At 46.6% G+C, this 23,787-nt stretch overlaps 1 protein-coding gene across 1 annotated transcript in view; it reads right to left on the bottom strand.

Annotated features, from left to right (window-relative positions):
• Positions 1-22,255, bottom strand: part of Sorcs3 (sortilin related VPS10 domain containing receptor 3) — a 584,659-nt gene extending 562,404 nt beyond the window's left edge. Inside the window, exon 1 of the mRNA XM_047552984.1 lies at positions 21,638-22,255. Within this exon, the coding sequence (XP_047408940.1) occupies positions 21,638-22,255 (618 nt within the window). The remainder of the gene's footprint in view (positions 1-21,637) is intronic.
• Positions 22,256-23,787: the final 1,532 nt, after the last annotated feature.

Here is a 23,787-nt window from a genome sequence, read left to right as displayed (position 1 = left end):
GCAACGGGTCCCTTTCCATACAAGGTTTCCCTTGGCCCCACAGGAAGCTCTTGGGGCTGGGGCTTTACACAACACACGGCGCCTCTGTCTCTTTCAGGTAGCTGGTTTCCCTGAAAGCTCTGCTCCCAAAGGTCTACAATCCACAGCAATAGTCAAGGACGCATGCAGTGTATGTCTACTTTATGGCCTTTGTTGCTATTTATGGACTAAAAGGGAAGTCATTTCCACCCAGGAATCCTGACATATGCTTGCCTGTACTCAGACATGCACAGAGATAAGTGCTTTCTTATGATTCCAGAGAGCAGGAGGAGCTTTGTCAGGAGGAGCTGTACCAAACCATCTTCCATGTATCTGAGAAAATCCAAGATGCTCTGAAGGCACCATTCCCAAGCCGAACTGCAGTCCCTTGGCACACACTGTGCCCTTGGCCAGAAATGTCTCACCACCACAATCCTACCCCCACAGTCCCTTCACCAAAAGATCTGAGCCCAAGTTAAGTCCACCTCTGAAGGCTTCCTTTATGTATCCCTCTCTTCTGCTACAGTGAGGGTTTTGAGGACAAGGGACCATTCCTTATTCATATTACAATACTGGGCCCAAGCACATGCCCCTAGCAAGACACACATGCCAAAGTGAGGGACAGAAGCCAAGATCCTTGAGTTCAGCAAGTCTTCAGTACCAACTTCAACTATAACAATTAAAGTTGATTTTAACTTTAACAAGGATCCCGCCATGAGATCTAAGATGAGCAATGTAGCCAAATGAGGCTCCTGGGACTCTGAAGAGTCATTTCCCCATCTATAAAAGAAGAAAAGGGCGGAAGCCTGGGCTTCAAGTCCAGGCCTGACATTAACACTCCGAAGCCACCTGCAGCATCCCTACATCCTTAACCTGGAGCACCTTATCGTTCAAGGATGATTCCTCAAGGCACTTCATTGCCTCCTGGGTTGAAAGTGTCCCTTTCAGTCTCACCCTAAGAATCCCCCCTCTTGCTGATTGTTCAGGATGCTCTCCAGGCTGAGACACACTGCAAAGACAAAGGGAACCGCCACCTGGTCAGGCTGCACTTGTTAATGTCACATCTTTCCAAATACCTCTGGGCCCACCCTTTGCCAGACTCTGAAACAGCAAAGCTCTTCCCAAGTCCTGCCTAACAGAGATGAATTTCATTATTTTGCAAATGCATTTCTGTGTACCTGTAAATTCTGTCACTCTCTTTGTCCATGACAAATGCCTGGCATAAAATCACCTTGGGAAATGTGTTAAGGCAGACAGCAAGCACATTCAGAGAGGCCTGGGTAAGGTGAGAAGGCCCGGGAGTGCTGGAGACGTTCTTCATTACTGCACATCCAGAAAAATAAAAGGAGAAAAGCAGGGAAGCCACCAGAGTGAAGGGAAAAAACTACTGGTTCATTCACCAGCAGATGCATGCATGTGTTGAAAGTCTATTCTAGTTGCTCAGCAACCAAGAGAAAGCATTTCAGAGAACGAGGGGCTAATTGGACAAATGAATTAATTAGACATTTCCGGAGTCATTGCTATAAATGACAATAGGCTTGGGTGGCCAGTTTTTTGCTAGTGAAAGTGTCTTCCCATTCCTACCTGAACTTGGGTCCAGCAAATCCGGGGAGCTGGGGAGATCGGGAGCCATATGTGTCAGAGATACATGGTTACTGAGTGCTGGCAGTGGAGGGAACCCTGCCTTGGAGGAGAAGCTGAACTAAATGACCTTCAAGGTCTCTTTCAACTCTTAATATTTGATCGGTTTTGCACTGCAGGGTAGGGAGGACAAGAAAAGGAGTAAATCCCCCACTCTGGCAGCCTGAAGGTAACTTAATAACCTGCCTTCCCCCACCATCTGTGGGGTTTCCCTTCGCTGTATTTAAAGCAAGCGGCTTCCCATGAAAGCAGATAGATGGCAGTTGTTAGGGAGTTTGTGTGGGAAATAAGATGTTTTGTTGGTGGTTGCTTTTTTCCCTTGCTCTGCTTTGCTTCCCCCATTGGCTTCCTTTAATTACAGCAGAACCCCACTGGTTGCTCTAATGATGGAGAGGACCGCTACTGTGCAGATCATGGTGGAGAGGAGAGAGCAGGCAAGAGGCACTGCTGATGGAGAGGGAGCAGGCAGAGGGAGAGGAAGGAAGGCAGCCAGCAGCTGCCAGAGCTGGAAGGAGAGACAGCAATGTGGACTTCTGTTTCTGCTCCCAGTCGCAATTTGCTGGGTGTCCCTGAGCAAGTTGCTACACCTCTCTGAGCCTCTGTTTCTCCTCTTGCAAAGTAGGGAGAATGAGTCTGCCAAAGTTTTGAGAATGACTGACACCACTGCTAATGACATTTCCCCCTTGCTCAAAATTACTAACAGTTGTCCATGGCCAACCAAAATAAAGCACAAGTTTGCCAGTCGGTCACACAAGGCCTCTGTGACCTAGTCCCATCTCATCTCTGCCACTCCTAATTCTCAAATACACCCGGTTTCTCCTCCCCTGCACCCTTTATTCAACCTGCTCCTTGTCTAAAAACCTGGGGAGAACAGGAGGGTTCAAATGGGAAAAGGCACAGGAAATGAAAACGTTCGGTAAGGGCTGGAGAAGCAGGCTCCACACTGAACAGCGAGAGGCTCTCAGGTCAGGTAGACCAGGCGAGGTGTGGCTCGGCCAGTCTCCATCTGTGTGGCCTGGGCTGGGAACTGAGCCTTGTGTGCTCATCTTTACAGTGAGGCCCATGAGAGCAGAAAGTTCATCAAGTCACCGTCAGGATTAAATGAGATGCTAAATGCAGAGGAGACAGCTCAGCAACTGGCATATGATATGTTCATGAATGGTTGTCCACCATTATAAGATCGTATCATTCTAAAATGACCTCTCGCTGCCACCCACCCCTTTGCTCTGGTTCTCTCAGCCCATGCCCACACCCAAACTGTAGGACCCTGTCGTTAGTATAGGAGACACAGTAACCTTCCATTTTCAAAAGTCTTTTCCTGTTTCATTACCTACTCTGCATCGTATGCCTGTGTGACCCTGGCAACCTAAACTCTCTTGCTCCCGGTTTCCTCACCTGTCGAGTAGGGATAATAATAACCCCAATTCCTAAAGGTACAAAGAGGGGAAATGTGAGGTTCCTGTGACTGGCACGGCACCCAGCAGGCCCTCCGTAAACGTGACACCCTGTCCCCAGCGGCTTCACTTTGGTTCTAAGGTCAGTTTGAATTTCCACCCTTCTATGTGCACACACTTCTCCCAGGTTTCAAGTTCCCAGAAGACCAAGATCAGGTCTGAAGGGCTCTTTGTTCAGCTTCTACCATAGTACTGAGGCACAATCAGGAATCTGTTCCCATTTTTAAAATTACTCTTTGCAGGAGGACACGTGCAGGACAGGTGCCTAAACCACAGGGTGGAGATCCCCACTCACTACTCTTGATGACCCCCGTCATCCCGAACACAGCAGATATCATCCAGGTGTTTGTTGCAGACCCCAGCGATCCAGGAGCCCTCTCATCCCTAACTCCAGGGGACCCCTGTTCCAGGAAGAATGGGGAAAACAGATGGATCCAGAGAAGGCAGAAGAACCAGAAGTGCCATCCTTGCTCAGACGCTGAAGGAGGGAAGCCACCGTCTGAAGAAGAACAGAGCTGTGGGCTTCAGGAATCCCCAGCAATGGCTGCAAAACACTGCATACAGTTCACGCCACTGAACAGACACTTAAAATGCATCAAGTGGCAAACTTTATATGTATTTTTAGATAAATACATACATAAAATTTGAGGGGGGGGGAGAAAGCAAAGCACCCACCCAAAATGCATCAAGTGGCAAACTTTATATGTATTTTTAGATAAATACATACATAAAATTTGAGTCGGGGGCAGGGAAGAAGAAAGCAAAGCCACCCATCCACCAATCTGCTTGATTTCCCCAGGGCAAAGGTCAGGCTGCCCCTCGCTTCCTTTGCTCTCAGCTTCCCTGAAGATGTGAGGAGAAGGCCAAGCATGCTTAAGGCCACCCAATTTTCCCACTCCCTAACCAAAGAAAGCCCCTTAGTAGAAGCATTGGACCAACAGAGATAGAAGCCAGCCTTGGGTCAGAGCGCCTGCTCGCACTTCATTAGAACTTGTCAGGGTCAGGGAGGAGCAAATATCATCTCAAGCGGGGAACATGCTTGTTGCAGACCTGTTATCCAGGAGCCATCTCATCCCTAACTCCAGGGGACCCCCCGTTCCAGGAAGAATGTGGAAAACAGATGGAACCAGAGAAACATGCTTCTCTGGCCAGGAGCAGCACCAGCCTCTCTCTCCCTGATGCCGGCCCTAAGGGTGGGAATGCTAGGCAAATAGCGCAGTTGCTCATTCCAGGCAACCGCCTCTCTAAAATGCCTTCCCAAATCATCTTCTATGATTCAATGACATTCCCTTAAATATCTGTTTATTTATAGACATATTATTACAGTTTACAATGCCCTTTCCAGTATATGACTTCATCCTGATCCTTCAAATATATGATTTCACTGTAAGCTACAGATGAAGAAACTTGAGTCTCGGATGCTGGTTAAGCTGGACCACTTCATAAAGCTGCCAGGTGGCCATGTGAATGTGGGCCTTTGATTTCAGGTTACCCACAAACAAAAGGGATGCCCTACGTGTATCCTTGCACTCAGATCCAGAGTCCTATTGCAGCACAAGCCCATTCAGATCACAACTGTAAGCTGATGATGTGATCATCAACCACAATGGTCTCACTTAAGCTTATAACAGACACTGAAGAAGAACTGCTGAGGCAACTAACAAAGGAGACAAGTGCTCTCTCCACACACGTGTGATCCAACTTCATCTACAGATAAGACCAGATCTGCTTCGAGGCTTAGAGGCAAGCACATTGTGGCCTGTTCGCTATTGTCTCTCCTCATCTCAGCTCCTGAACAAGACCCATGAGTGAGCCCTTTCCCACCAGACATGCTTCCTTCAACATCCCTCAATCTGCCCCTGCAAACAGGCCAGGCTGAAGCAGGAGATCATCCAGGAACCAGGGCTTTTTGCTATAGGTTGTAACAATGGTGTTTCATACAATATAATCAACTCTGTCACCACCCACCCCGTGTCATTGCCTAAAAAATTCCTAAGTACACGAGAAAGAAAAGAAAACACAAAACAAAACCAGAAGAGGGAAAAGGCAATCTTGAAATGAATTTGACTGCAGAAGCTTATGTTCCTGCAGGCATAGTAGATATTAATAATTCAACAAAATATTACAGTAATTACTATACTTTGCAAAATCACAACAGTGCACTTTAGCACAACTCCTACCAATCTCCCTGCAACTGCCATTAATAAATAAAACACAATTCCCTATATTAAATTTGTTGTTTAAAAGCTAAATATTTTATCAGAACTAATATATTTTAAATAATCAGTCAAGACCAAGGAAATCCCTGGCCCTGAATTTCTCCAAACCCTTTTAAGTGAAATTCCATCTTCTCAGTTAGAGCAAAAATTGACTTCAACTCTCACAAGAAAACACTAAGTATTAGGTCTTGAAGGCTCCTATTGAGAGACCCAAGGACCACTCAGCTCGAATGCTCTGCGGGAATCCGATTAGGCTGTGGGGGAGAAGTGAGGAGAAAGAGGAGAGGATTAATTCCTTTAGACCACAGATCTGACCTACCTCATTCAGCTCCAGAAAAAGCAGCCATGAATTGTAAGAAGTGAGTGGCAGGCAAGCACCAAAGGGACACAACACACCTAAGGATAACCCTGAGTTTATACTTATGAGATCAATGACCTTGAAACAGGGGTGCGCCTCGATCTACACAGTAATTACATTCCCTCCAAATATGCTACATCCCATCTCTCGAGTTCTATTGGTTTTACCTACCCTATCAGTTACTTTTGCTGCAAAAATACTACAGAATAAATAACCCAAATCTCAATCGGTTCTTTATTCTCACAATCATCGTTTATTCTCACAAAAATACAGGGCAACTGGGGGTCTGGCTGATCACAACTGGGCTCAGCTGGGTGGCTGTGCTGCTCCCAGCTGGACTGAGCTGACCTGGGCTGGGCCTGCCTGGGAATGGCTGTGTACTCTGGTCTCTTACCCTCCACTGGAGGCCAGTGGGCTAGCCTGAGCACATTTTTCTCATCTACTCAGAGGTGCAAGATAAGAGTACAAAATGCACAATGCCTCCAGATCACTAAGCTGGGAACGGACCGTGTCACTTCTGCCTCTTCTAGTCAAAGCAAGTCACACGGCCAAACACAAAGTCAGCAGGTGGAGAAGAATCCCCACTCGCCCAGAGAAGGCACTGCAAAGGCCCAGTCTAAGGAGAACTGCGGGAGGGCGTGGAGGATGGGAGCCACGTGGGATCAGCTAGGACACCTGTATCCCCTCAATGGGCTCCTTCCTGCCCACACCCGCTTCCACTACCCAAGCCATCAACCTTTACAGCCTTAGGATCAGTCCCATCTCCCAGTCTCCATCCTTCTCTCCCTCCAACCCAGTGCAGCCCAAATGATTTTTTTTAATGTAAATTTATCACTCTCCTACTTTAAACCTTTTTACAACTTACCCCTTTGCTGTTAGGCAAAGAACAAACCCATAAGCCCTGCATGGTCCTACCTGTACCTGCCTGGCTGGCTGCATCTTTTATCCTCACCTCTCTAATCCAACCACACTGTCCTTTCTCTCCCCTTCAAAGACCTTGCTCCCTCCTGCCACTGAGGCCTTGTGCCCAGAACACTGCCCTCTCCTCTTCACCTGATGGTACATCTTTTGAGATCTCATTTCACTTGCTGCTTCCTCTATGTCTTCCCTAAGTTAAATGTCCCTTGAGCAATCTTTGACATTATCATGGACCTCTCCTCCACGATGACCTCAGAGACACCAGCAGCATCTGTCACACGGAGGGCACTCCTCAAATACATGCTAAGTATTAAGTATTGGTGTAGTTATAATTTTTTTAAAAAAATAAAAATATCTGATTGCCTTTATTGTAAAATTCAACCAGAAAGCCTTTAATGAATGTCAATGGCAGATTGCTCACAGTGTTTAACCCCCACAACATACTGCAGATTTTGTTTAAACCTGGATTTAATGCATCCGGTTTTCTTAAAGGAGTGCACAGGTTTCCCAGGTTAGATACCCTCTTTCCTCACCCTTATCAGTCCCTGAGCAGGAAGGGAGACACAAATACTCCAAAAATAGCAGACAGTACAAAACCAGGAAATCCAAGTAATTCACACATTCTAGGGAAATATTTTTTACCCTAGATTGCTATGTCCAGATGAACCATCAAACAGTGTGAGAGGGAAGTATGATTTTAGACAAGCCGAGGATTTTTTTTTTTTAATGTATCTCCTAACTACTGGGTGACCATATGATTTATCCTCCAAGCCAGAATCTTCTGAGAGTTAAAAGAAATCTATGCATATTACGTGAGGACAATAGATATAAACAAGGACGTTCCCATGTACTCTGTGAAGAAGATGACTGAGGATATACCATACAAAAATGCTAAACTGGCCCAACAGAGGAACGGACGCCAAGAAACAGAAGCACAAATCCAGGAGTGAAACGAATGGAAATCTCAAGATGACAGAAGGGAAACAGACCTAGAAAGAAAGAAATCAGTAAAATTAGAATATTCAACTAAAAAGTCTGAGTACTATAGTGAAAAGGCAGATGCTTCTCTGCCTGTATGGAAAATAAGACAAGTAGAAACACAAAATTAAACAAAAAGTTCTATGAGAAAGTTATAGCCCAAACCAAATTGGCAGAATTCTCAAGAATTACCAGAGCACAGGATAACCTATTTGACCTCAAAGGTCAGAACACATGTTGTCAAGTGTCCTGGATTTAGTGGTGCAGGGTAACATTTATTTCCAATTATGTGTCTAGATTTTGTTGCACATGATAAAAAGAACCACATTATTGCTAAAATTTTTATTTCCTAAATATGTTTCAATAAGCATATATTTTATGCCATCTTGCACTGTCCTCTACAAAGCTGTCCAATGTGTTTCCCAGACATAAAACAATAAGCTGTGGTTATCAGAGGCATCATGTAGTTTTTCACACATGCTGCATTACCAGGCACACAGGAGGTGCTCCCCAAACGAGCCACATTATCTGGAAGGAATAAAGCAAAAACAATCAACACGGGTCAAGTTCTGGAACAAAATATTTTTTAAGTAGCAAACTCCACTCCATTCTGGGAATTTTATTATATTAAATGTGGCTTGAAATAAATGGTACATCATGCTTGGAATACGAATCTTGGGGCTTTTAATGCCACTGCATGTTTTTCATTGGTACCAAGAGAAGGCAAAAGAAGACAGGTGGTACATGCAGTCTCAAATCTGTCACCAAGGGACATCCAGATCCTTAAGGAATAAAGGAGAGGTAAGGTCAATGAACACCTTGAGTTCATATCGCCCCTGTTCTTTTCAAAATGCTTCCACGTGCAGCAACTCATCATTTCTAACTGTGATACAAAGACAGCAAACAGGACTGTCCCAAATTCACACATGTAGAAAGGACTGACCTAATATCACATCACATTTGTGATGAGATGGACTTTCACCAACCGAGACAACTCTTAGACCTAAGGAAACTAAATCCCAGAAAATCCAAATAACTTAGTTAGCACTGTGCTAAGTAAATGAATTATTGAATGAATCAGCTTTTTTTCAAAACAACTAGTGAGTTCACTATATATGTTTAAGCTGGAAAAATGTTTCCTAAACTGTCAAAAAGAAATGATGTGTGTTACTTTGGACTATTTTATTTAAAAAAAATTATATATATATATATAAAATTATATATATATATATATATTATTTTTTAAAATATTACCAGGAACACAGGAGGTGCTTCCCCAAACAAGTCACATTATCTGGAAGGAATAAGGCAAAAATATGTATATACTTAATATATATATATATATATATATATTTTCATCATAATTCCAGATCTTCTTCTTATTAATAATGTACCCAAAATAACACACATATATCCCATGCATCCTAATTTTGTACCAAAGACAGTTTAGTGATACATTATTTTTAAGCAATGGCATAATTTTTTTAAAACCTTGATATAATAGTTGCACCCACTTTTTTGAAAAAAAATTGGCATAAAATTTATGACAACTATGTGGTGAAATATGATTTCCTAAAATTCATATAAAAATTCAAGGGATTCCAAATGGCCAGAGCAATCTTGAAAAAGAAAAACAAATATGGAGAACTCACACTTACCAATTCCAAAACCTCCAACAAAGCTACCACAAAGCTAAAGGATAGATACAAAGATCAGCTGGAAAGAACTAACAGTCTGGAAATAAACTGATATTTGTGATCCATTGATTTTTGACAAGGATGCCAAAATAGTTCAATGAGGAAAAAATATCTGTGTTTTAAACAAACACAGGCTGGGACAGTGGGTCATCCACATGCAGAAGAATGACACTAGACCCACCCAACCCGACACCATACACAAAAAAACTAACTCAAAGTCAAACAGAGACCTAAAGGTAAGAACTAAAACCATGACACTCTTAAAAAAAATCACGGATGAATCTTATGGCGTTGGGTTAGGCAAGGGTTTCTTAACTATGACACCAAAAGCAAAAGCAACAAAAGAACAACAAACAAAATAGATGCACTTGGCTTCCCAAAAATTAAAACCTTTTGTACTTTAAAGGACACCATCAAAAAAAAAAATGGATCAGTTTTTAAAGGGAATGAAAACACATCTACTTAAGATAAGAAAACACCTATGCATGCTTTCAAGAAGTATTTTCCAATTTTTTCATCATAATTCCAGATCTTCTTATTATTAATAATGTACCCAAAATAACACACACTTGCAACTCTTCCTCATTTCTCTTCCAGTTTCTACACCTGGAAGGGTCTTGATTTCCTTACACCTAAGAAATAGATGACTTGCTGAAGACAGTTCATGTAAACCAGGATCACAGCTCCAGAGATTCCCAAACCCAAAGCCAATATTCTTTCCAACATTTCATGATGTCCCTCAATGATGTGATCTTAGACCATTTCATTCTCCATTTCTAGTATTTACTATGGCAAGCCTCACACCAGGTTTTTAATATAATATGACAAAGGACTGGGGATGTAGTTCAGTGGCAGTGTACTGGCCTGGCATGTAGGAAGCCCAAGGTTCCATGCCCAGCATCAAAAAGAGAGAGAGAGAGAAATTCCTGATTTGGTGTGATGGATAACTGTGTCAACTTAACTGGGCCATAGGGTACCCAGATATTTAATGAAATATTATTCTGTCTGCATCTATGAAGGTGTTCCCAGATAAGGTTAACATCTGAGTCAGTAGACCGAACGAAGTAGACTGCCTTCCCCAGCATGGACGGGACTCATCCAATCCTTTGAAGGTTCAGAAAGAATACAAGATACAAGACTAAGTAAGAAAGAATTCTCTCTCTCTGCTTCATTGTCATTGAGCTGGGATATCAGTCTTCTCCTGCTCCTGGACTTGAACCCAGTCTAGAATTTACACCACTGTCTCTCCTGCTTCTCAGATCTTCTGACTAGAATTATACTATGGGTTCTCTTTGGACTCCAGCTTGACAACTACAGATCCTTGGTTTCTTAGCCACCATAATTGTATGAGCCAATCCCTTAGAGTAAATCTATACCTATATACTATTGGTTCTGTTTCTCTAGAGAAGCCAAACCAAATACACTTGAAAAACTAAGGATCTTAGCTGAGGTTCCTCCACGAGCATACCCTGAAACCAAGATATACATTTAAATAGTTTATAGGGGGAGAGGGGTTGATCCATGGAAACACTGACAGAGACGTGGAAAAGTGAAATAAGGATGGAAGGCAGGCAGACATTGAAGTAAGCAAATGGGTCTTAATCTCAGAGACAGTTAAGAAAACCAAACTCAGGGTTATTCCACCCTAGGCCAAGGGAGCTGGATACTGATCCACCAGCTTTCACCAGTCATTGATAGGTGGCTTCTCCCTACTCTTCCAGAGGCACAGAGTCTTCCGACCTGTCTTGTGTAATTGAAGCCTGCTCCAGCGGCCACAGAAAGCTGTTGAGCAAACAGTCCCTGGTGCTGGTGGGTGGAAGTCAGGCCAGCATGCAGAGAAATGGAAAGTGTTCAGGAAATGGGCAGAGTGCCAAGAGATCTGCTACAAAAAAAGACACTCCAGCCTACCCCATCTCCCATCTGAGTGGATAATGGGCACTAACATCCCCACGCAATAACATAGTCTACTGCCCTAGCTAGATCCTTTATATGTTTCGTTTCTAAAATTCACAACAATCTAGCAAGTTCAGTATTATTCTCATTTTGTAGCCAGTGAAACTAAGGTGTAGAGACTTGTTTAAGTTCACTGCTGCTTACAGCACCTTCTCATAAGAAAAAAGACATTTTAGAGTTTTTGGAAATTTTCCAATAAAAGTTTGCTTTCCAATTCTAAACAAAAAAAAACAAAAAAAGAAAAGAAAACAAAAAAAAAAACAAAAAAAACAACAATGCTGGAGGCATCATGATACCTGGCTCCAAATTATACAACAGAGATTACAGTAACAAAAAGTATGTGGCACTGGTATAAAAAAACAGACACATAGACCAATGGTACAGAACAGAAGACACAGAGACAAACCCATACATCTACAATCATCTGATCCTTGACAAAGATGTCAACAACATATGTTGGAGAAAAGACAGCCTTTTTAACAAACGGTGCTGGGAAAACTGGTTATTCATATGTGGAAGAATAAAACCAGAACCTTATCTCTCACCGTGTACAAAAGTCAACTCAAAATGGATCGAAGACCTAGGGATTAGCCTAGAAATGATGCAACTCCTAGAATAAAACATAAGGTCAACACTCCAACATATAGGTACAGGCAATGACTGTCTCTTTAGGGAAAACTCAGGAAATAATGTCAAGAGTTAATAAATGGAATGGCATCAAATTTAAAAGATTCTACACAGAAAAAGGAACAATTAGAAATGTGAAGAGAGAACCTATAGAATGGGAGAAAATCTTTGCCAGCCACTCTTCTGAAAGAATATTAATATTTTAAAAACTCAAAAAACCTAACACCAAAAAACAAATAACCCAATTAATAAATGGGTAAATGAATTAAAGAGACTTCTCAAAACAAGAAATAAAAAAATAGCCAACAAATACATGAAAAAGCGTTCAACATCATTAACAATTAGGGAACTGCAAGTCAAAATGGCACTGAGATTTCATCTCACACCAGTCAGGGTGGCAGTCATCAAGAATACAAATAAGAATACACACTGGAGAGGATGTGGAGGAAAAGGAACACTTTTACACTATTGGTGGGATTGTAAATTAATACAACTACTATGGAAATCAGTATGGAGGTTCCTCAAGGCCAGGCATGAACCCACCATATGACCCAACTATAACCCGTACTGGGTATTTACCTAAAGAATTAAAGTCATCATACTGCAGTGACACATGTATACCCATGTTTACAGCAGCACAATTCACAATAGCCAAACTACAGAACCAGGCTACGTGTCCATCAATGGAAGAAAGGATAAAGAAAATGTGGTATATATACACAATGAAGTTTTATTGAGCCATAAAGAAAAATATAATTGTGTCGTTCATAGAAAACTAGAGGGAAATTGAGACCATTTTGTTAGGCAAAATAAGTCAATCTCAGAAAGTCAAGGGTAGTATATTTTTTCCTCATGTGTAGAAGCTAGAAAGGAAAAATGGAAAGTAAGGTGGGGAAGATCAGTAGAGGAAAGGGACAGGGACTGGGAGGCCCTGAGAGAGAGGGGCAGGGCTGGGAGTGACATTGGACAAATCATATTGTTATACTGTGTGCATGTATGAATATGAACAACAAATCCCATCATTATTACAACTCTAATGAACCAATAAAAAAGGTGCAGACAAAAATAAAAACAAAAAAGTAGGGGGGGAAACGTTTGCTTTCCAGCATAACTAATACTAAAAGCAACACACAGAGATAAGCAATTCTTTCTTTCACTTTTAAGGATCTTCCTCCTTTCCACCATCACCCTAAAAATCTTCTCTGTACTCCCAATTTCATGGACTCAAAACTCTTTTTGTAGACAGGACCCCCTATCCATGCATATCATCATAGATATGGCAGCTAGAACTACCCTTACAATCGTGAAAAAAATTCAGCTCAGTCATTATTCTCCCCATCCCACTGAGAACGGATTTTTAAAAGAATAAGTCCATTTCTTATGCAGTATGATCTTTAACCTGATTCTAAACATCTGGATGAGAACCTGCTAAGCTCACCATAGGGGCCAAAAAGATTTTTTGAGAGGACCAAGTCAGACATGTGGGACCTAAGAACTGAAGAGAGATACCTGTGATGTTTCAGTGGGTACAGACCCCAGGTCTGGGGACAGCGGGAGCAGACCAGAACTTATGATCCACAAAACACCCCAGCAGTGTTAGGTATTTGAGAAAGTGTATATTCTATTCAACTCAAGAGACTCCTATTGATTGACCACTGTACAAGAGAATGAGGGTCCTAAGGAGCAATATGCAGAAGACATGGAGGAACCACAGCTGCATATGACTTCTAGATGAATCTATTAGCAGAATATTAATTTAGTCATTCATAGGTTTTGAATATCCCACTACTGAATGGATATAACTTGTACAAAACATCTATAGCCTTTTTTTCTGCAGTATGAGGAAGAATAGTCAATCCCAGGCCTGAACTGCCCTCTTACCAACCAATCATTCCTGTCTGGGTTGCCAAATGAGTCTCCTCACAGTGCATTTACAGGTTACTTCTTCTCATCTTCTCTCCTTTGGAACAATTCCTGGAACATTTTATTTCTTGATTTCATCCTATTTATTTTCCCGTCTTTCCCAAGACAACACTCCCTCTAGTGTCTGTGTAGCCATCTCAGGTTCCATTCTTGGTGCACAGGGTGAAGGCAAAAAGGGAACACAGGCCTGAAACTCAGCGGGCATGGGAGGAGATCACTGCAAAATAATTTGGCCAGTGTGATCATTCTGAGAAAGAGGCTGCAGATATGCTGCAGAGCTCCAGCCATGGATATCTACTTTACACCAGACATGAAGGCAGAGTTAGGAGCTCAAGAGAAGAAAATGGACCAAGGTCCACCCCATGACTTTGATGAAGGTGAGTCCTGGACATTGTGGGCTCTGCTTGCCAGGGCCCCAGTCATTCACTTGTAGATCTCTTCACTCTCCATCTCAGCACTATGCAAAAGACAGAGACTACCCTAACTGCAGATGGGGATCATGGGGATGCATGAAATGAGCATCCTGATGATGTTTGGGCACCAAGATGGCTTTGCCATAAGCTCAATGGGGAACTTTGGGCATGTAGCTCCTTCCCCTCTGCTGCAATATTTGAAAATAAAGAAAAGGCCCTTTCCAGATGCAAAAATAATTGAAGATTATCTTGGAGGCTTAGTCCACACAAGTCAGGCACTTCTTTTAAATACTGGCAATGTATAATCTCATTTAATCCTCCACAACTACCCAAGATGAGAGGTCTGTTATAATCACCGCTTTTTACAGATGAAAAGAGAGCAAAGAGAGGTAACAACCTGCCCAGTAACACAGAGCTATTCATAGACAGAGGCAGGATTTGCATCCAGGCCTTTGGCTCCAGAATCCATTGTCCTATTTAGTGTGTAGCCTTGTTTCACATTCTCTATCTATATCCATTCTCAATAAATCCTGAAGAGGACAGCATTCAGTATATAATCCCTCTGCAAGTATGAGTTCACACCTGCTACATGTCATGTCATACCATAAACCCATGCTAAATAACCCCACAATCCTAAGCCTAATAGGATGTTTGCTTATCCTACATAAGGTTTTCTCCAGAGCGTCCAAGCAACAGGTCCCTACTTAGCCCTGCTATGGTTTTATTGTTCAATATCCCTAAATGGTCAGTCCCTCTGTGCTCTGAGTCCCTCTCATCTCAGTCAAGAAGGAAAAGTTTCCTCTGCTCCCCAGCACAGACTCAATAGCAGAAAGTTATCTGTGCAATCCTGAGGTTCTTAGATTCCATAACTTTTTCCAAATTTACTATATCACATTTATTATTGTACTATAAAGAATAGCATTTCCATAAATAATTAAACCCAACTACACTGATCAAAATAAACAAGGAATATATTCTTGGTGATGCGACCAGCCTTGATTTCCTCACTAATTCAAATAATCTGGTGATTTACAGAGGTCCCCATCAACAATGGTTAGCAAGGAGCTTGCTCCTTAGTGTCTGGAGTTGCTGTAGTGGGTAGATGAGATGGCTATGGGGCTCAACCCTGGAACAGGAAGAAGGAAGCAACTCCTAAGTCCCTCTGGTTAGCCTCATGTGTACCCATCCTAAATCTTAACCTCCTCTACCTGTAAACTGGGCAGCACCCTACATGACCAGAGTTGAACCTGGTCAACTGGTTCCAAGAGGAACCCTCTTGGAAAGAAAATGCTGTGAAGGGAGAGATCAGGTATGAAGAGGAGAGGACTACTTGGAGAGAAAAGAGCAGCTGGGGTCCAGCTGTGGGGTGCCAGGATGCCGTCTGAAGCTCACAGCCCTCCTCTATGCTGAGTGATTTGATAAAGGCAATTCCCAGATGCACTTCCAGCCCTGACATTCTGTGGGTCTGAGGCCTGCAGTATCTCCCACAGTGATCTTCTCTGAGCTCAGAGCCTCAAACAATCACTTGACAATTAGCCACATATCACCCCATGGCACCTGTCTTGTTGTCATGTGTTATTTAACTTTACAGAAGAGCAGCCTCACATTCAAAGCATATTAGAAGCACCTGAGGCAAACGCTGTCGCATTCCTGTTGTCTCCCCTCCATCACAACCCCTAGCACCCAGAACAATGCCACAAACACAGGAAACACCCAGCAAAAGGCTGAATATCTTATGGGAGGCTCCATCTGATGGCTGAAGTACATGAGAAGCCAGGATTGCTGACGAGGCCTTATGTCTATCCTCCCGTTCAGTGAGATGAGAGTCTCTCTGAATCTTATGTCAAAATTCACATACGAAATAATAAACCAGGTGCATAAATTCAATACTATTAAGAGACAGTGTTGAACTATGTGCCACCTTAGGCAAAAATGATCCTCCCTTCCCTCCTCTTCTCTCACAGCTAAGGCAGGTCCTACTGCCCAGGTTAGTACAGTATTACTGAGCCATGTCCCCATCTCTGTGCCACACTCTGTAGGGTACCCATGAGAAGGGCAGAGGCCACACTGGTGGGGGGTGGGATGCTGATTTAATTATTACATCCCTCACCCTCAAAGCACTAAAAACACAGGATTAAAGTAATCAAATACTAAACTAAAATGACCAGATGCATGTCACCATCTATAAATTCTATAAACATATAGAGAAAAGGGAAATAAATGCTTCTCAGGAAGGTTTCATTGAGGTCTGTGTAGGAGTCATGAACAGAGGTGTGAATACTGGGTGCATCTTAATGCAGGAGGAAGGGTGTCCCAACTAGAAGAGATGACGAGGGACTTGAGACAATGGAGAGGCTGCCCCAGTGATAGTGGAGGACTGGATCAGGGAACAACCAGATCCGAAGCTGGAGAAGTAAAGCCAGGACACAAAGAATGAAGGGTCCTGAATGCAATGACAAAAACACTGGATTTGAATTCAGGAAGCCATAGGCCCTCAAGTCAGAATGCAGACATCCCTGATGAAGTATTTCTGATCCCAGTAACTGTCAAGTAATAAAATCACCAATATCCCAGGGAATGCTTTCCAATTCCTTTCTAGCCTCTGTGCTCCATTAAACGGTATTGTCACTCATTCGTGCACTTAGACAAACATTCCTAAGTATACCAGACCTCTCTCCCATCACCTACACACCAGGGGGCTGAACAAGGTTAGCCTAATTCCATTCATTCCACAGGTCCAGTTCTGCTTACTAAAGGTAACCTACTAGGCACTCACTCGTATTCTGTATTTTCTACCTCCTCCACACAAGACTTCTCTTCTCCCAAACCTGCTGCAGAATCATCCTTTGACATTTTCTCCCTATAAAGGAAGTGTTTCAAGTCAGTCAAGAGGTCCACGGAATGCAGAAAACAGGAAACCAACCAGGAGGTCAAGTCACTTGCCCATCTGCACCTAGCCTTGGACAAGCCAGCAGCCTTCAGAGAGACCTGCTCTCCATGTCTGGCTCAGTTATACCTCTGTTCCTCATGGGATGATTCAGGGCCCACAGATCATCCTGTCCCAGAACTCCTCTAGTGACAACAGATTTACACAGCCCAAGGCAAGAGCCTCCCAAGACTTCTTACCACTGGAGCCACCAATGCCCCTTCCCTTAAACCCTAGCCAACAGGAGAAGCCACTTACCAGCATTCCTTCCTTGCCAACCACAAATCAAGTTCCAACCACTGCATTTCTGCAATCATTAAATCAGGCCTCCCAATTAGGGAGTTTGCAACTTCTGCTCACCTTGGAAATCGCTGCAGGATCTGAGAAGCAAATCAGAGCCTGTAACCCAGCCATCAGAGGAAACGCAGAGCAGACAAATAGTCTCGTCCAGCCCCTCCTTTCCTCACCACCCACTGCTGACAGTGACCAGGAGCAATTAGTGCTGTTATGTCCCATTGCATTTCCCAGCTACATCTCAACTGAGATGGCTCTCCTTGTAATATTAATTAAAAACAGATTTTTTTTTTTTTTTTGGCAAACCCCTGAAGAATGACTTCTGTGGCAGGCTTCTTTATTAAGCCTCCGAGAAGGCAAAATGCATTAAGAAATTGTGACACGGGGACTGTGAGTGGGGATGAGGAAGGCTGGGCAAGCCAGCCAAAAGCTACTTGAAAAATCTGTTTGGGAGCCACAATCAGATGCTTTAGTGAGTGAAATACAATTAATCTGACCAAATCTGTCACTATTTTGCACATTAGGAGTAAATATTTCAGAATACAGTCCAGCTGCATCAGTTAAGGGTAGGAATCCCTGCCCAGGGAATCTGTGTACTCCACCTCCTAACATGCTCTGGAAAGGTGATCTGGAATGACGAGCATCTCCCTACTTCCCCTCACCGAGGTGCAGTGTAAGGCACACTTATTGAAAACTACCTGGTAAGTCATTCCAAGCAGGCACACTGCAGGGACCGCAGCCTGCAAATTGCCATCACCTCGAGTGAGCAGCTGGAAAGAAGTGGAACCCAGTCTAAGGGAGGATGCGCCAGGAATGAGGGACCCCCCGATCAAGGGTTAATCCAAGGAGAGGGTGTGAAGAAGTGAGCTATGCCTTCCCAACTTTCCCCTCTCCAGAGCCATTTGCCATCTCACTGAGCAAGCAGGGAGGCTTCTTCCTTCACTGGAAGGGAAAGGACAGAATAATGTGTTTTTCTGTTCCCCTGTAAGCCACGGGGACTGTGCTCCCCCTGGGTGTTTGTGAAACACTCTCTAACCCATTAATCACCAGGATCCCAGCTGGAGACAAGTGGTGAGAAAGAACAACAACAGCAAATCACTCCTCCGGAGTAAAGGTTCCAAGGCCAAGTCCACTCATCTCCCTCCACCTGGAACATCTAGCAGAGTGACATGGTCAGAGGCGAGACCCAGATTGCCTCCCCTTCCTGCTTCCTGCCTTCAGCCTGCTGGGGGCCTCCTCCTTTGCTCATCCAGCCATCCCACTCCAGTCCTGAGACCAAGCAATCACCTGCCCCAAGCCTTGGATGAGCATCTCCTCCTGCCTCTAAGCTCTTGGGGTGCATGCTGAATCCGTGTGGTGGGGTGAAGGCCCTTCTCTACGTCCAGCTGCACCTCATGGTCGTAAACTACCACAGTGGAATTCAATTTGCAGTTATATGAGTGAGATAAAAACTCTCCCCAGAAGGGGACTCATGTGAAGTAACAAAGTTTGTCAAAGGCACCTGGGAGAAAAGCAGATGAGCCTAAATTGTACTAAAGTTGAAACTGCTGACTTTCCTGAAGAAGGACAGGTCCAACACTGCAGAAGCCAAAGGGACAGGTGGAATCCTCTTTCCAAATCTGAAGAGCCTGCTAGGCCCCAAGGTCTCTGCCTTGTGACATCTCCCTCCATCTTGAAACAATGAAGGGACTTCCTGAGGCTTCACCATGCCCACAGTCCTCTTTTCTTGCCAGGGAACCCACCTGGGGAAGGCTGTTGGGAGTGATTTCCCAGTTCTTCTCTCAGGGTTGTTTCCTCAGAGTCTCTCAAAGACAATTTCCCTTCTTCTTTAATGAGCATCACAGGCCTGACCACCAAGGAAACCTCTCCCCCTGGTATTGACAGCGAAATATGGTCAGAAAAGACAGGTACAGTCTAGGGGCTAATAAAATGGTGCCTCTCCAGTCTGGGGAGGGGACAGGATGTACACTGTGCTCACCTGGGCCACCTTGCCCTTGCTGGTGCAGTGAAGTGGCCAAGAGCACAACCAATGAGGTCTCCAGGGGCTGCTCAGGGATGGCTCAAATCTCATCACTGTCACTAAAGCCTTCCAAAACCAACCGGTCCACTGCCCAGGCCCTTTGGCCCTGTTTGATTTCCCTAAGGGGCAAAGGCCAGGCTGCCCCTCACTTCCTTTGCTGCTCAACTGTGCCGAAGACGGGCAGAGAAGGCCATGCACATTTAACTATTTGCAGGAAGCATTTTCTCTCTAAAGTCCCATCTCCTGAGGCTTTGTCAGCACTCAGAAATGATCCTTAAGAGCAGAAACATAAGAAAACTCTTCAGACAGAATGAATTTACATTGTCCTGAAGAAGTTATAAAGCCTCAGATGTGCCAGGACATGGTCCCCTCCTCCTAGAACACATTTACTTCCTCGTAGCCTACCCTTCCTCCTCACCTCCTCACAAGCCCTGTGGGAAGGGCTGGGAAACCACTCCCAGCAGCATTCCCCAGGTGGGCTCCCTGGCCAGAGAAATGAGCACACAGTTCTTAATCACCAAACCAGAATGAAGTTACATTACAAGTCCTGCTGCTATTCTCTCTCTGGCCTCCCTCCCTCTCACCTCCTCCCCTTTCTCCTTCTCTCCATCTCTCCCCCTCCCTCTTTCACTCTCTCCATCTCTTTCCCTTTGTCCCTCTCTCTCTCTGCACACTCACACAGATATCCTCTGAGGACTGTGAAATCTTCAGTCACCCAGCCCAGCACAAGTGCACCTTGTTCAACCAGAAAGCTCGAAGCTGTCCAGCAGGAGGCTTTGGGGTCTTCACTGAAAGTAAATGAAGCCAGCTACCGAGCTGCCCCAAGCTGGGCTCCACCTGTCTTTGGAACCCAGCATTTGGTACAAAGTCGAACTGCCTGCGCTGTGTTGTGCATCACAGAGAACCAGAAAATCTGCACTTGGGCACTGCTCTGCGGTGCGCTGGCTTTCCTGTTACTCACTACCCATTCCTTTGCCACCCACAGGCTCTGTTAAAATAAGGCGAATGTTTCCCAAGAAAATCTTTTCCCGTCAAGTGAGCTCCCCAAAGCTGCTTGTACAGACATCCATCACCCCACGCCTGGAGTCCAGCTCTACCCAACCGCCAGGTTCTCATCTGAACTGAGAACCAGATAGAGCAAAGGATTTGCAAGGCTAGTTGAAGTAGGAGCAGTGGGAGGGAATGGAGTGGGGACGATTGTGGGATGGCGTCCTTGGCCTTTCTTTGATTCGGCTCTCTGGCACCGGGTGGCGGCGAGGTGGGGAAACCCCTCGGGCTAGTGCTGCGGGCCGCTGCTGCTGGCCCGGTAGGCAATGCCCAGCGCCGGTGTCCCAGTCCTGAGTGCCCAGGCCGCCGGAGTGGGTTCCACGGCGCCACCTCTCGGTACAGCAGCGTTCGGGGGACCTGGAAGCAGGGAGAGAAGCGTGCAGAGATGGGCAGAAAGCACAAGGACCCAACTCGACTCGGGAGCAGGGCACAGAGGTGGAATTGAGTCTTGTGCTTGGCCACTTAGGCGTGTTTGTGCATGAGTAAGGGCGAGCGAGGTGGAGGTTGTGTTGATTTTCTCTTCACGCTTTAAACTTTTTTTACTGCCTCTCAAATAGCCTTCCAGGGCGGTTGTCTGGGCTTTGAAGACGAAACTGGGTTTTCCTGAAGGCCTAGGATTGAGCTGATTTGGACGAGCCTCGCGCCTGGACCAGTATACTATGCGCCTGGAGCGAAGAGCAGCGACCCCAAGGCGAGCAGGAGTCTGGGAGTCCGAGCGGCATCAATCTCCCGGGTTCCCTTTCGCGTGCCGGGTGCGGGGGGTTGGGTACGGGGGGAATTCGTTAGTCTACCCAGCCGCTTCTTCACATCTGCCCGTGTCCTCACCCACGAAGTCAAGCACCCCAGAAACAGGAAAACTGACTCCAAGCGGAGTATGGGAGAAAGTGACCACAGATCCCTGCCCTGCTCATCTTTAAGGCACCCAATGCGCCTCTCCTCTCCGGACGGCCCCAGTCCTAGGGTCTCCAGTAAACAAATGCACACACCATCTTACAACAAACTCCGCTAACCTGTTGGGGGCAGGACAAACCTCTAGAAGTCCAAGTGCTCCCGCATCCGTCTGGACCCCCGAACAACTATCTACCCCTAGCTCCTGTTCCCCATTCCCCCATGCTGTCAGGAGACAGATTCGCCGCCAGGTGGGTACTCACACTGCTGTTGTGTCCCGACCAGTGCACCATCGCTTGGTTGTGGGCAGAGTCCCCGGTCAGCGCGAAAGAGGTGCTGGGCAGTCGGAGCTCTTCTGCCGCTGGTCCCCCAGGCCGAGGGACCTTCCCCTCCTCCCGAGAACCCTTAGCCGGAGGGCGGCTTCCTTTGGAACCTTCGGCAGAAGCAGTAGCCCGGGCGTCCCCGCGCTCCAGGGCGCTGGGGGGCTGTGCCCGGCGACTCCTCTTCGAGCCGCCAGGCTTGCCAGGAGCTGGGCTGCCCCGGACCCTCCGCGCGCCTTCAGGAGACGTACCCTCGACTTCAACCTGCATCTCAACGCCCCGCGGCTGGGGCAGCAGTTCTGGTCTGGGCCGGCGCCCCAGCGCGGCGGGTCTCCGCGCTGTCGCCAGCTCCTCCGGCCACTGGTTCGCCACTGCCCGCGGCAAGAAAGGAGGCAATGCCGGCGACCGAGAAGCAGGAGCCGTGAGGCGCCCGGGACCGCCCGTTGAGCCCCAAGTGATCTCAGCACCAGCAAGGACCCACGTTGACAGGAGTAGAAGCCCTGTCCGGGCGAGGGGCGCCCCCGGCCAGCCAGTGGGGCGCTCGGTGCGCGCCGCCTCCATCCCGCTGCGGCTACCGCGGCTCGGGCTGCCGAGTGTGTGGCGCCCGCCGAGGTGCGGGTCCGGCGCGGGGGGTGTGCGCGCGCCGGCGAGCGAGCGTGTCGGGGGAGTGGGGAGGGGGCGGCCGGGAAGGAGGTGGCTCAGGCTGGCGCGCCTCGCCGGTCCTCTGCACTCTTCCTCCCACCCCCCGCTCGCTTGCTCTCTCTCTGGTCCAGAGGGGGATTCCGAATCCCAAGGAAGATTAATAAATGCTCCTTCAGTGCTTTTGTTGTTGTTAAAATAAGATTTCCCAAAATCGTTCCCCCAAGCTCCTCCAGAAATTGTATAAAAAGGAGTGTTCAAAGGTAATAAGAAAATCCTCTTTTTAAATATGAAAATCAAGCCGGATCCAGGAGGAGGGACTGGCAACGGATGCCAGTCGGAGTCTCTCCGAAATCCAGGCTCCAACCTGCTCCGGGTGAAGAGTTGGGTGCCGCTTCTCCTCGCGTTTGGGGGTTTACTCTTCGGGCCTGTTCCCGGGAGCGGGAGATGGCGCACGGGGAGGTATAAGGGTCTCGGGGGATGAGGAGGAGGAGGAGTAAAGTGTTTTCAGCGCCAACTGTTCGCGTTTGAGAGCTTAAGGAGAGCCCAGAGCCTCCGCGCGGGGAGGCAGCGCTCGGAAGCCAAGCGCGGGATGGACCCACGACTCTGCTCGCCGCTCCCCGCCCCGCGAGGCCTGCGCCCCCGCCCGGTGCGGGGGCACGGGGAGTGCGTGCGTGCGCGTGCGTGCGCGCAGGCGAGCTGGAGTGAGGCTAGGGGTGCGCCCGGGCTGGCGGGAGGGTGCCGCAGGGTGGGGGTACCTGACGAGGCTGATAAGGGGGACTGGAGGGTGAGCGGGGGCGCGCGGCTCTGTGCGTGCGCGTTTACACAAGCATGTGTGCGTGTGTGAGCAGCGGGCTGGGCTAGGGGAGCGCTCCAGCCGTGGGCGCTCGCGCATCACGCACGGGCTGTGTTTGCATTTCCAGGAGCCTGTGAGTCGTCAGAAAGGCGATGTCGGGAACAAGGCAGGCTGCCCCCTCTACCTCGCGCCGGGCGCACCCACGGCCCCCCACCGCCTGCAGATGTAACCTGATTAAGCCTCTTGTGGGGCAAGGGAAGAGAACCGGAACGCGTTGGCAGCGGGGGTAGGGGCTGCCAGCTCCTCCGGTTCAGGGGCTTTACTTCCCGGGACCCTCGACCCGAAGTGGGGAGAGAAAATAGTAGAGACTCTCAGCTCTCACGGGAAGATGCAGGCCCCATCTTGTTGCCTGGGACTGCCGAGTCTTGCCCTCCCTTTCCCTACATGGGTTTCTGAGCCGGCTCAGTTGTTTCAAAGTGCTCACCACCAGTTGGAAGGTCCGGCCCAGCGCTGCTTTGGGTTTATCAAGCCCCCAGGACCCCGCTGCAGGAGGGCATCCTGGATACTTGGTGCGTCTGGGACCCCTCGTGATCAAAGAAGACGGAGAGTTTGAGTGATCTGGAGAGAGGAAGCTAAACCTGGGGATGACCTCGAACCG

The sequence above is a fragment of the Sciurus carolinensis genome, chromosome 5 (assembly GCF_902686445.1).
Source record: "Sciurus carolinensis chromosome 5, mSciCar1.2, whole genome shotgun sequence".
Classification (NCBI taxonomy): domain Eukaryota; kingdom Metazoa; phylum Chordata; class Mammalia; order Rodentia; family Sciuridae; genus Sciurus; species Sciurus carolinensis.
Note: the sequence above shows the minus strand (reverse complement) of the source record. Positions and strands in the feature narration are given on the sequence as shown.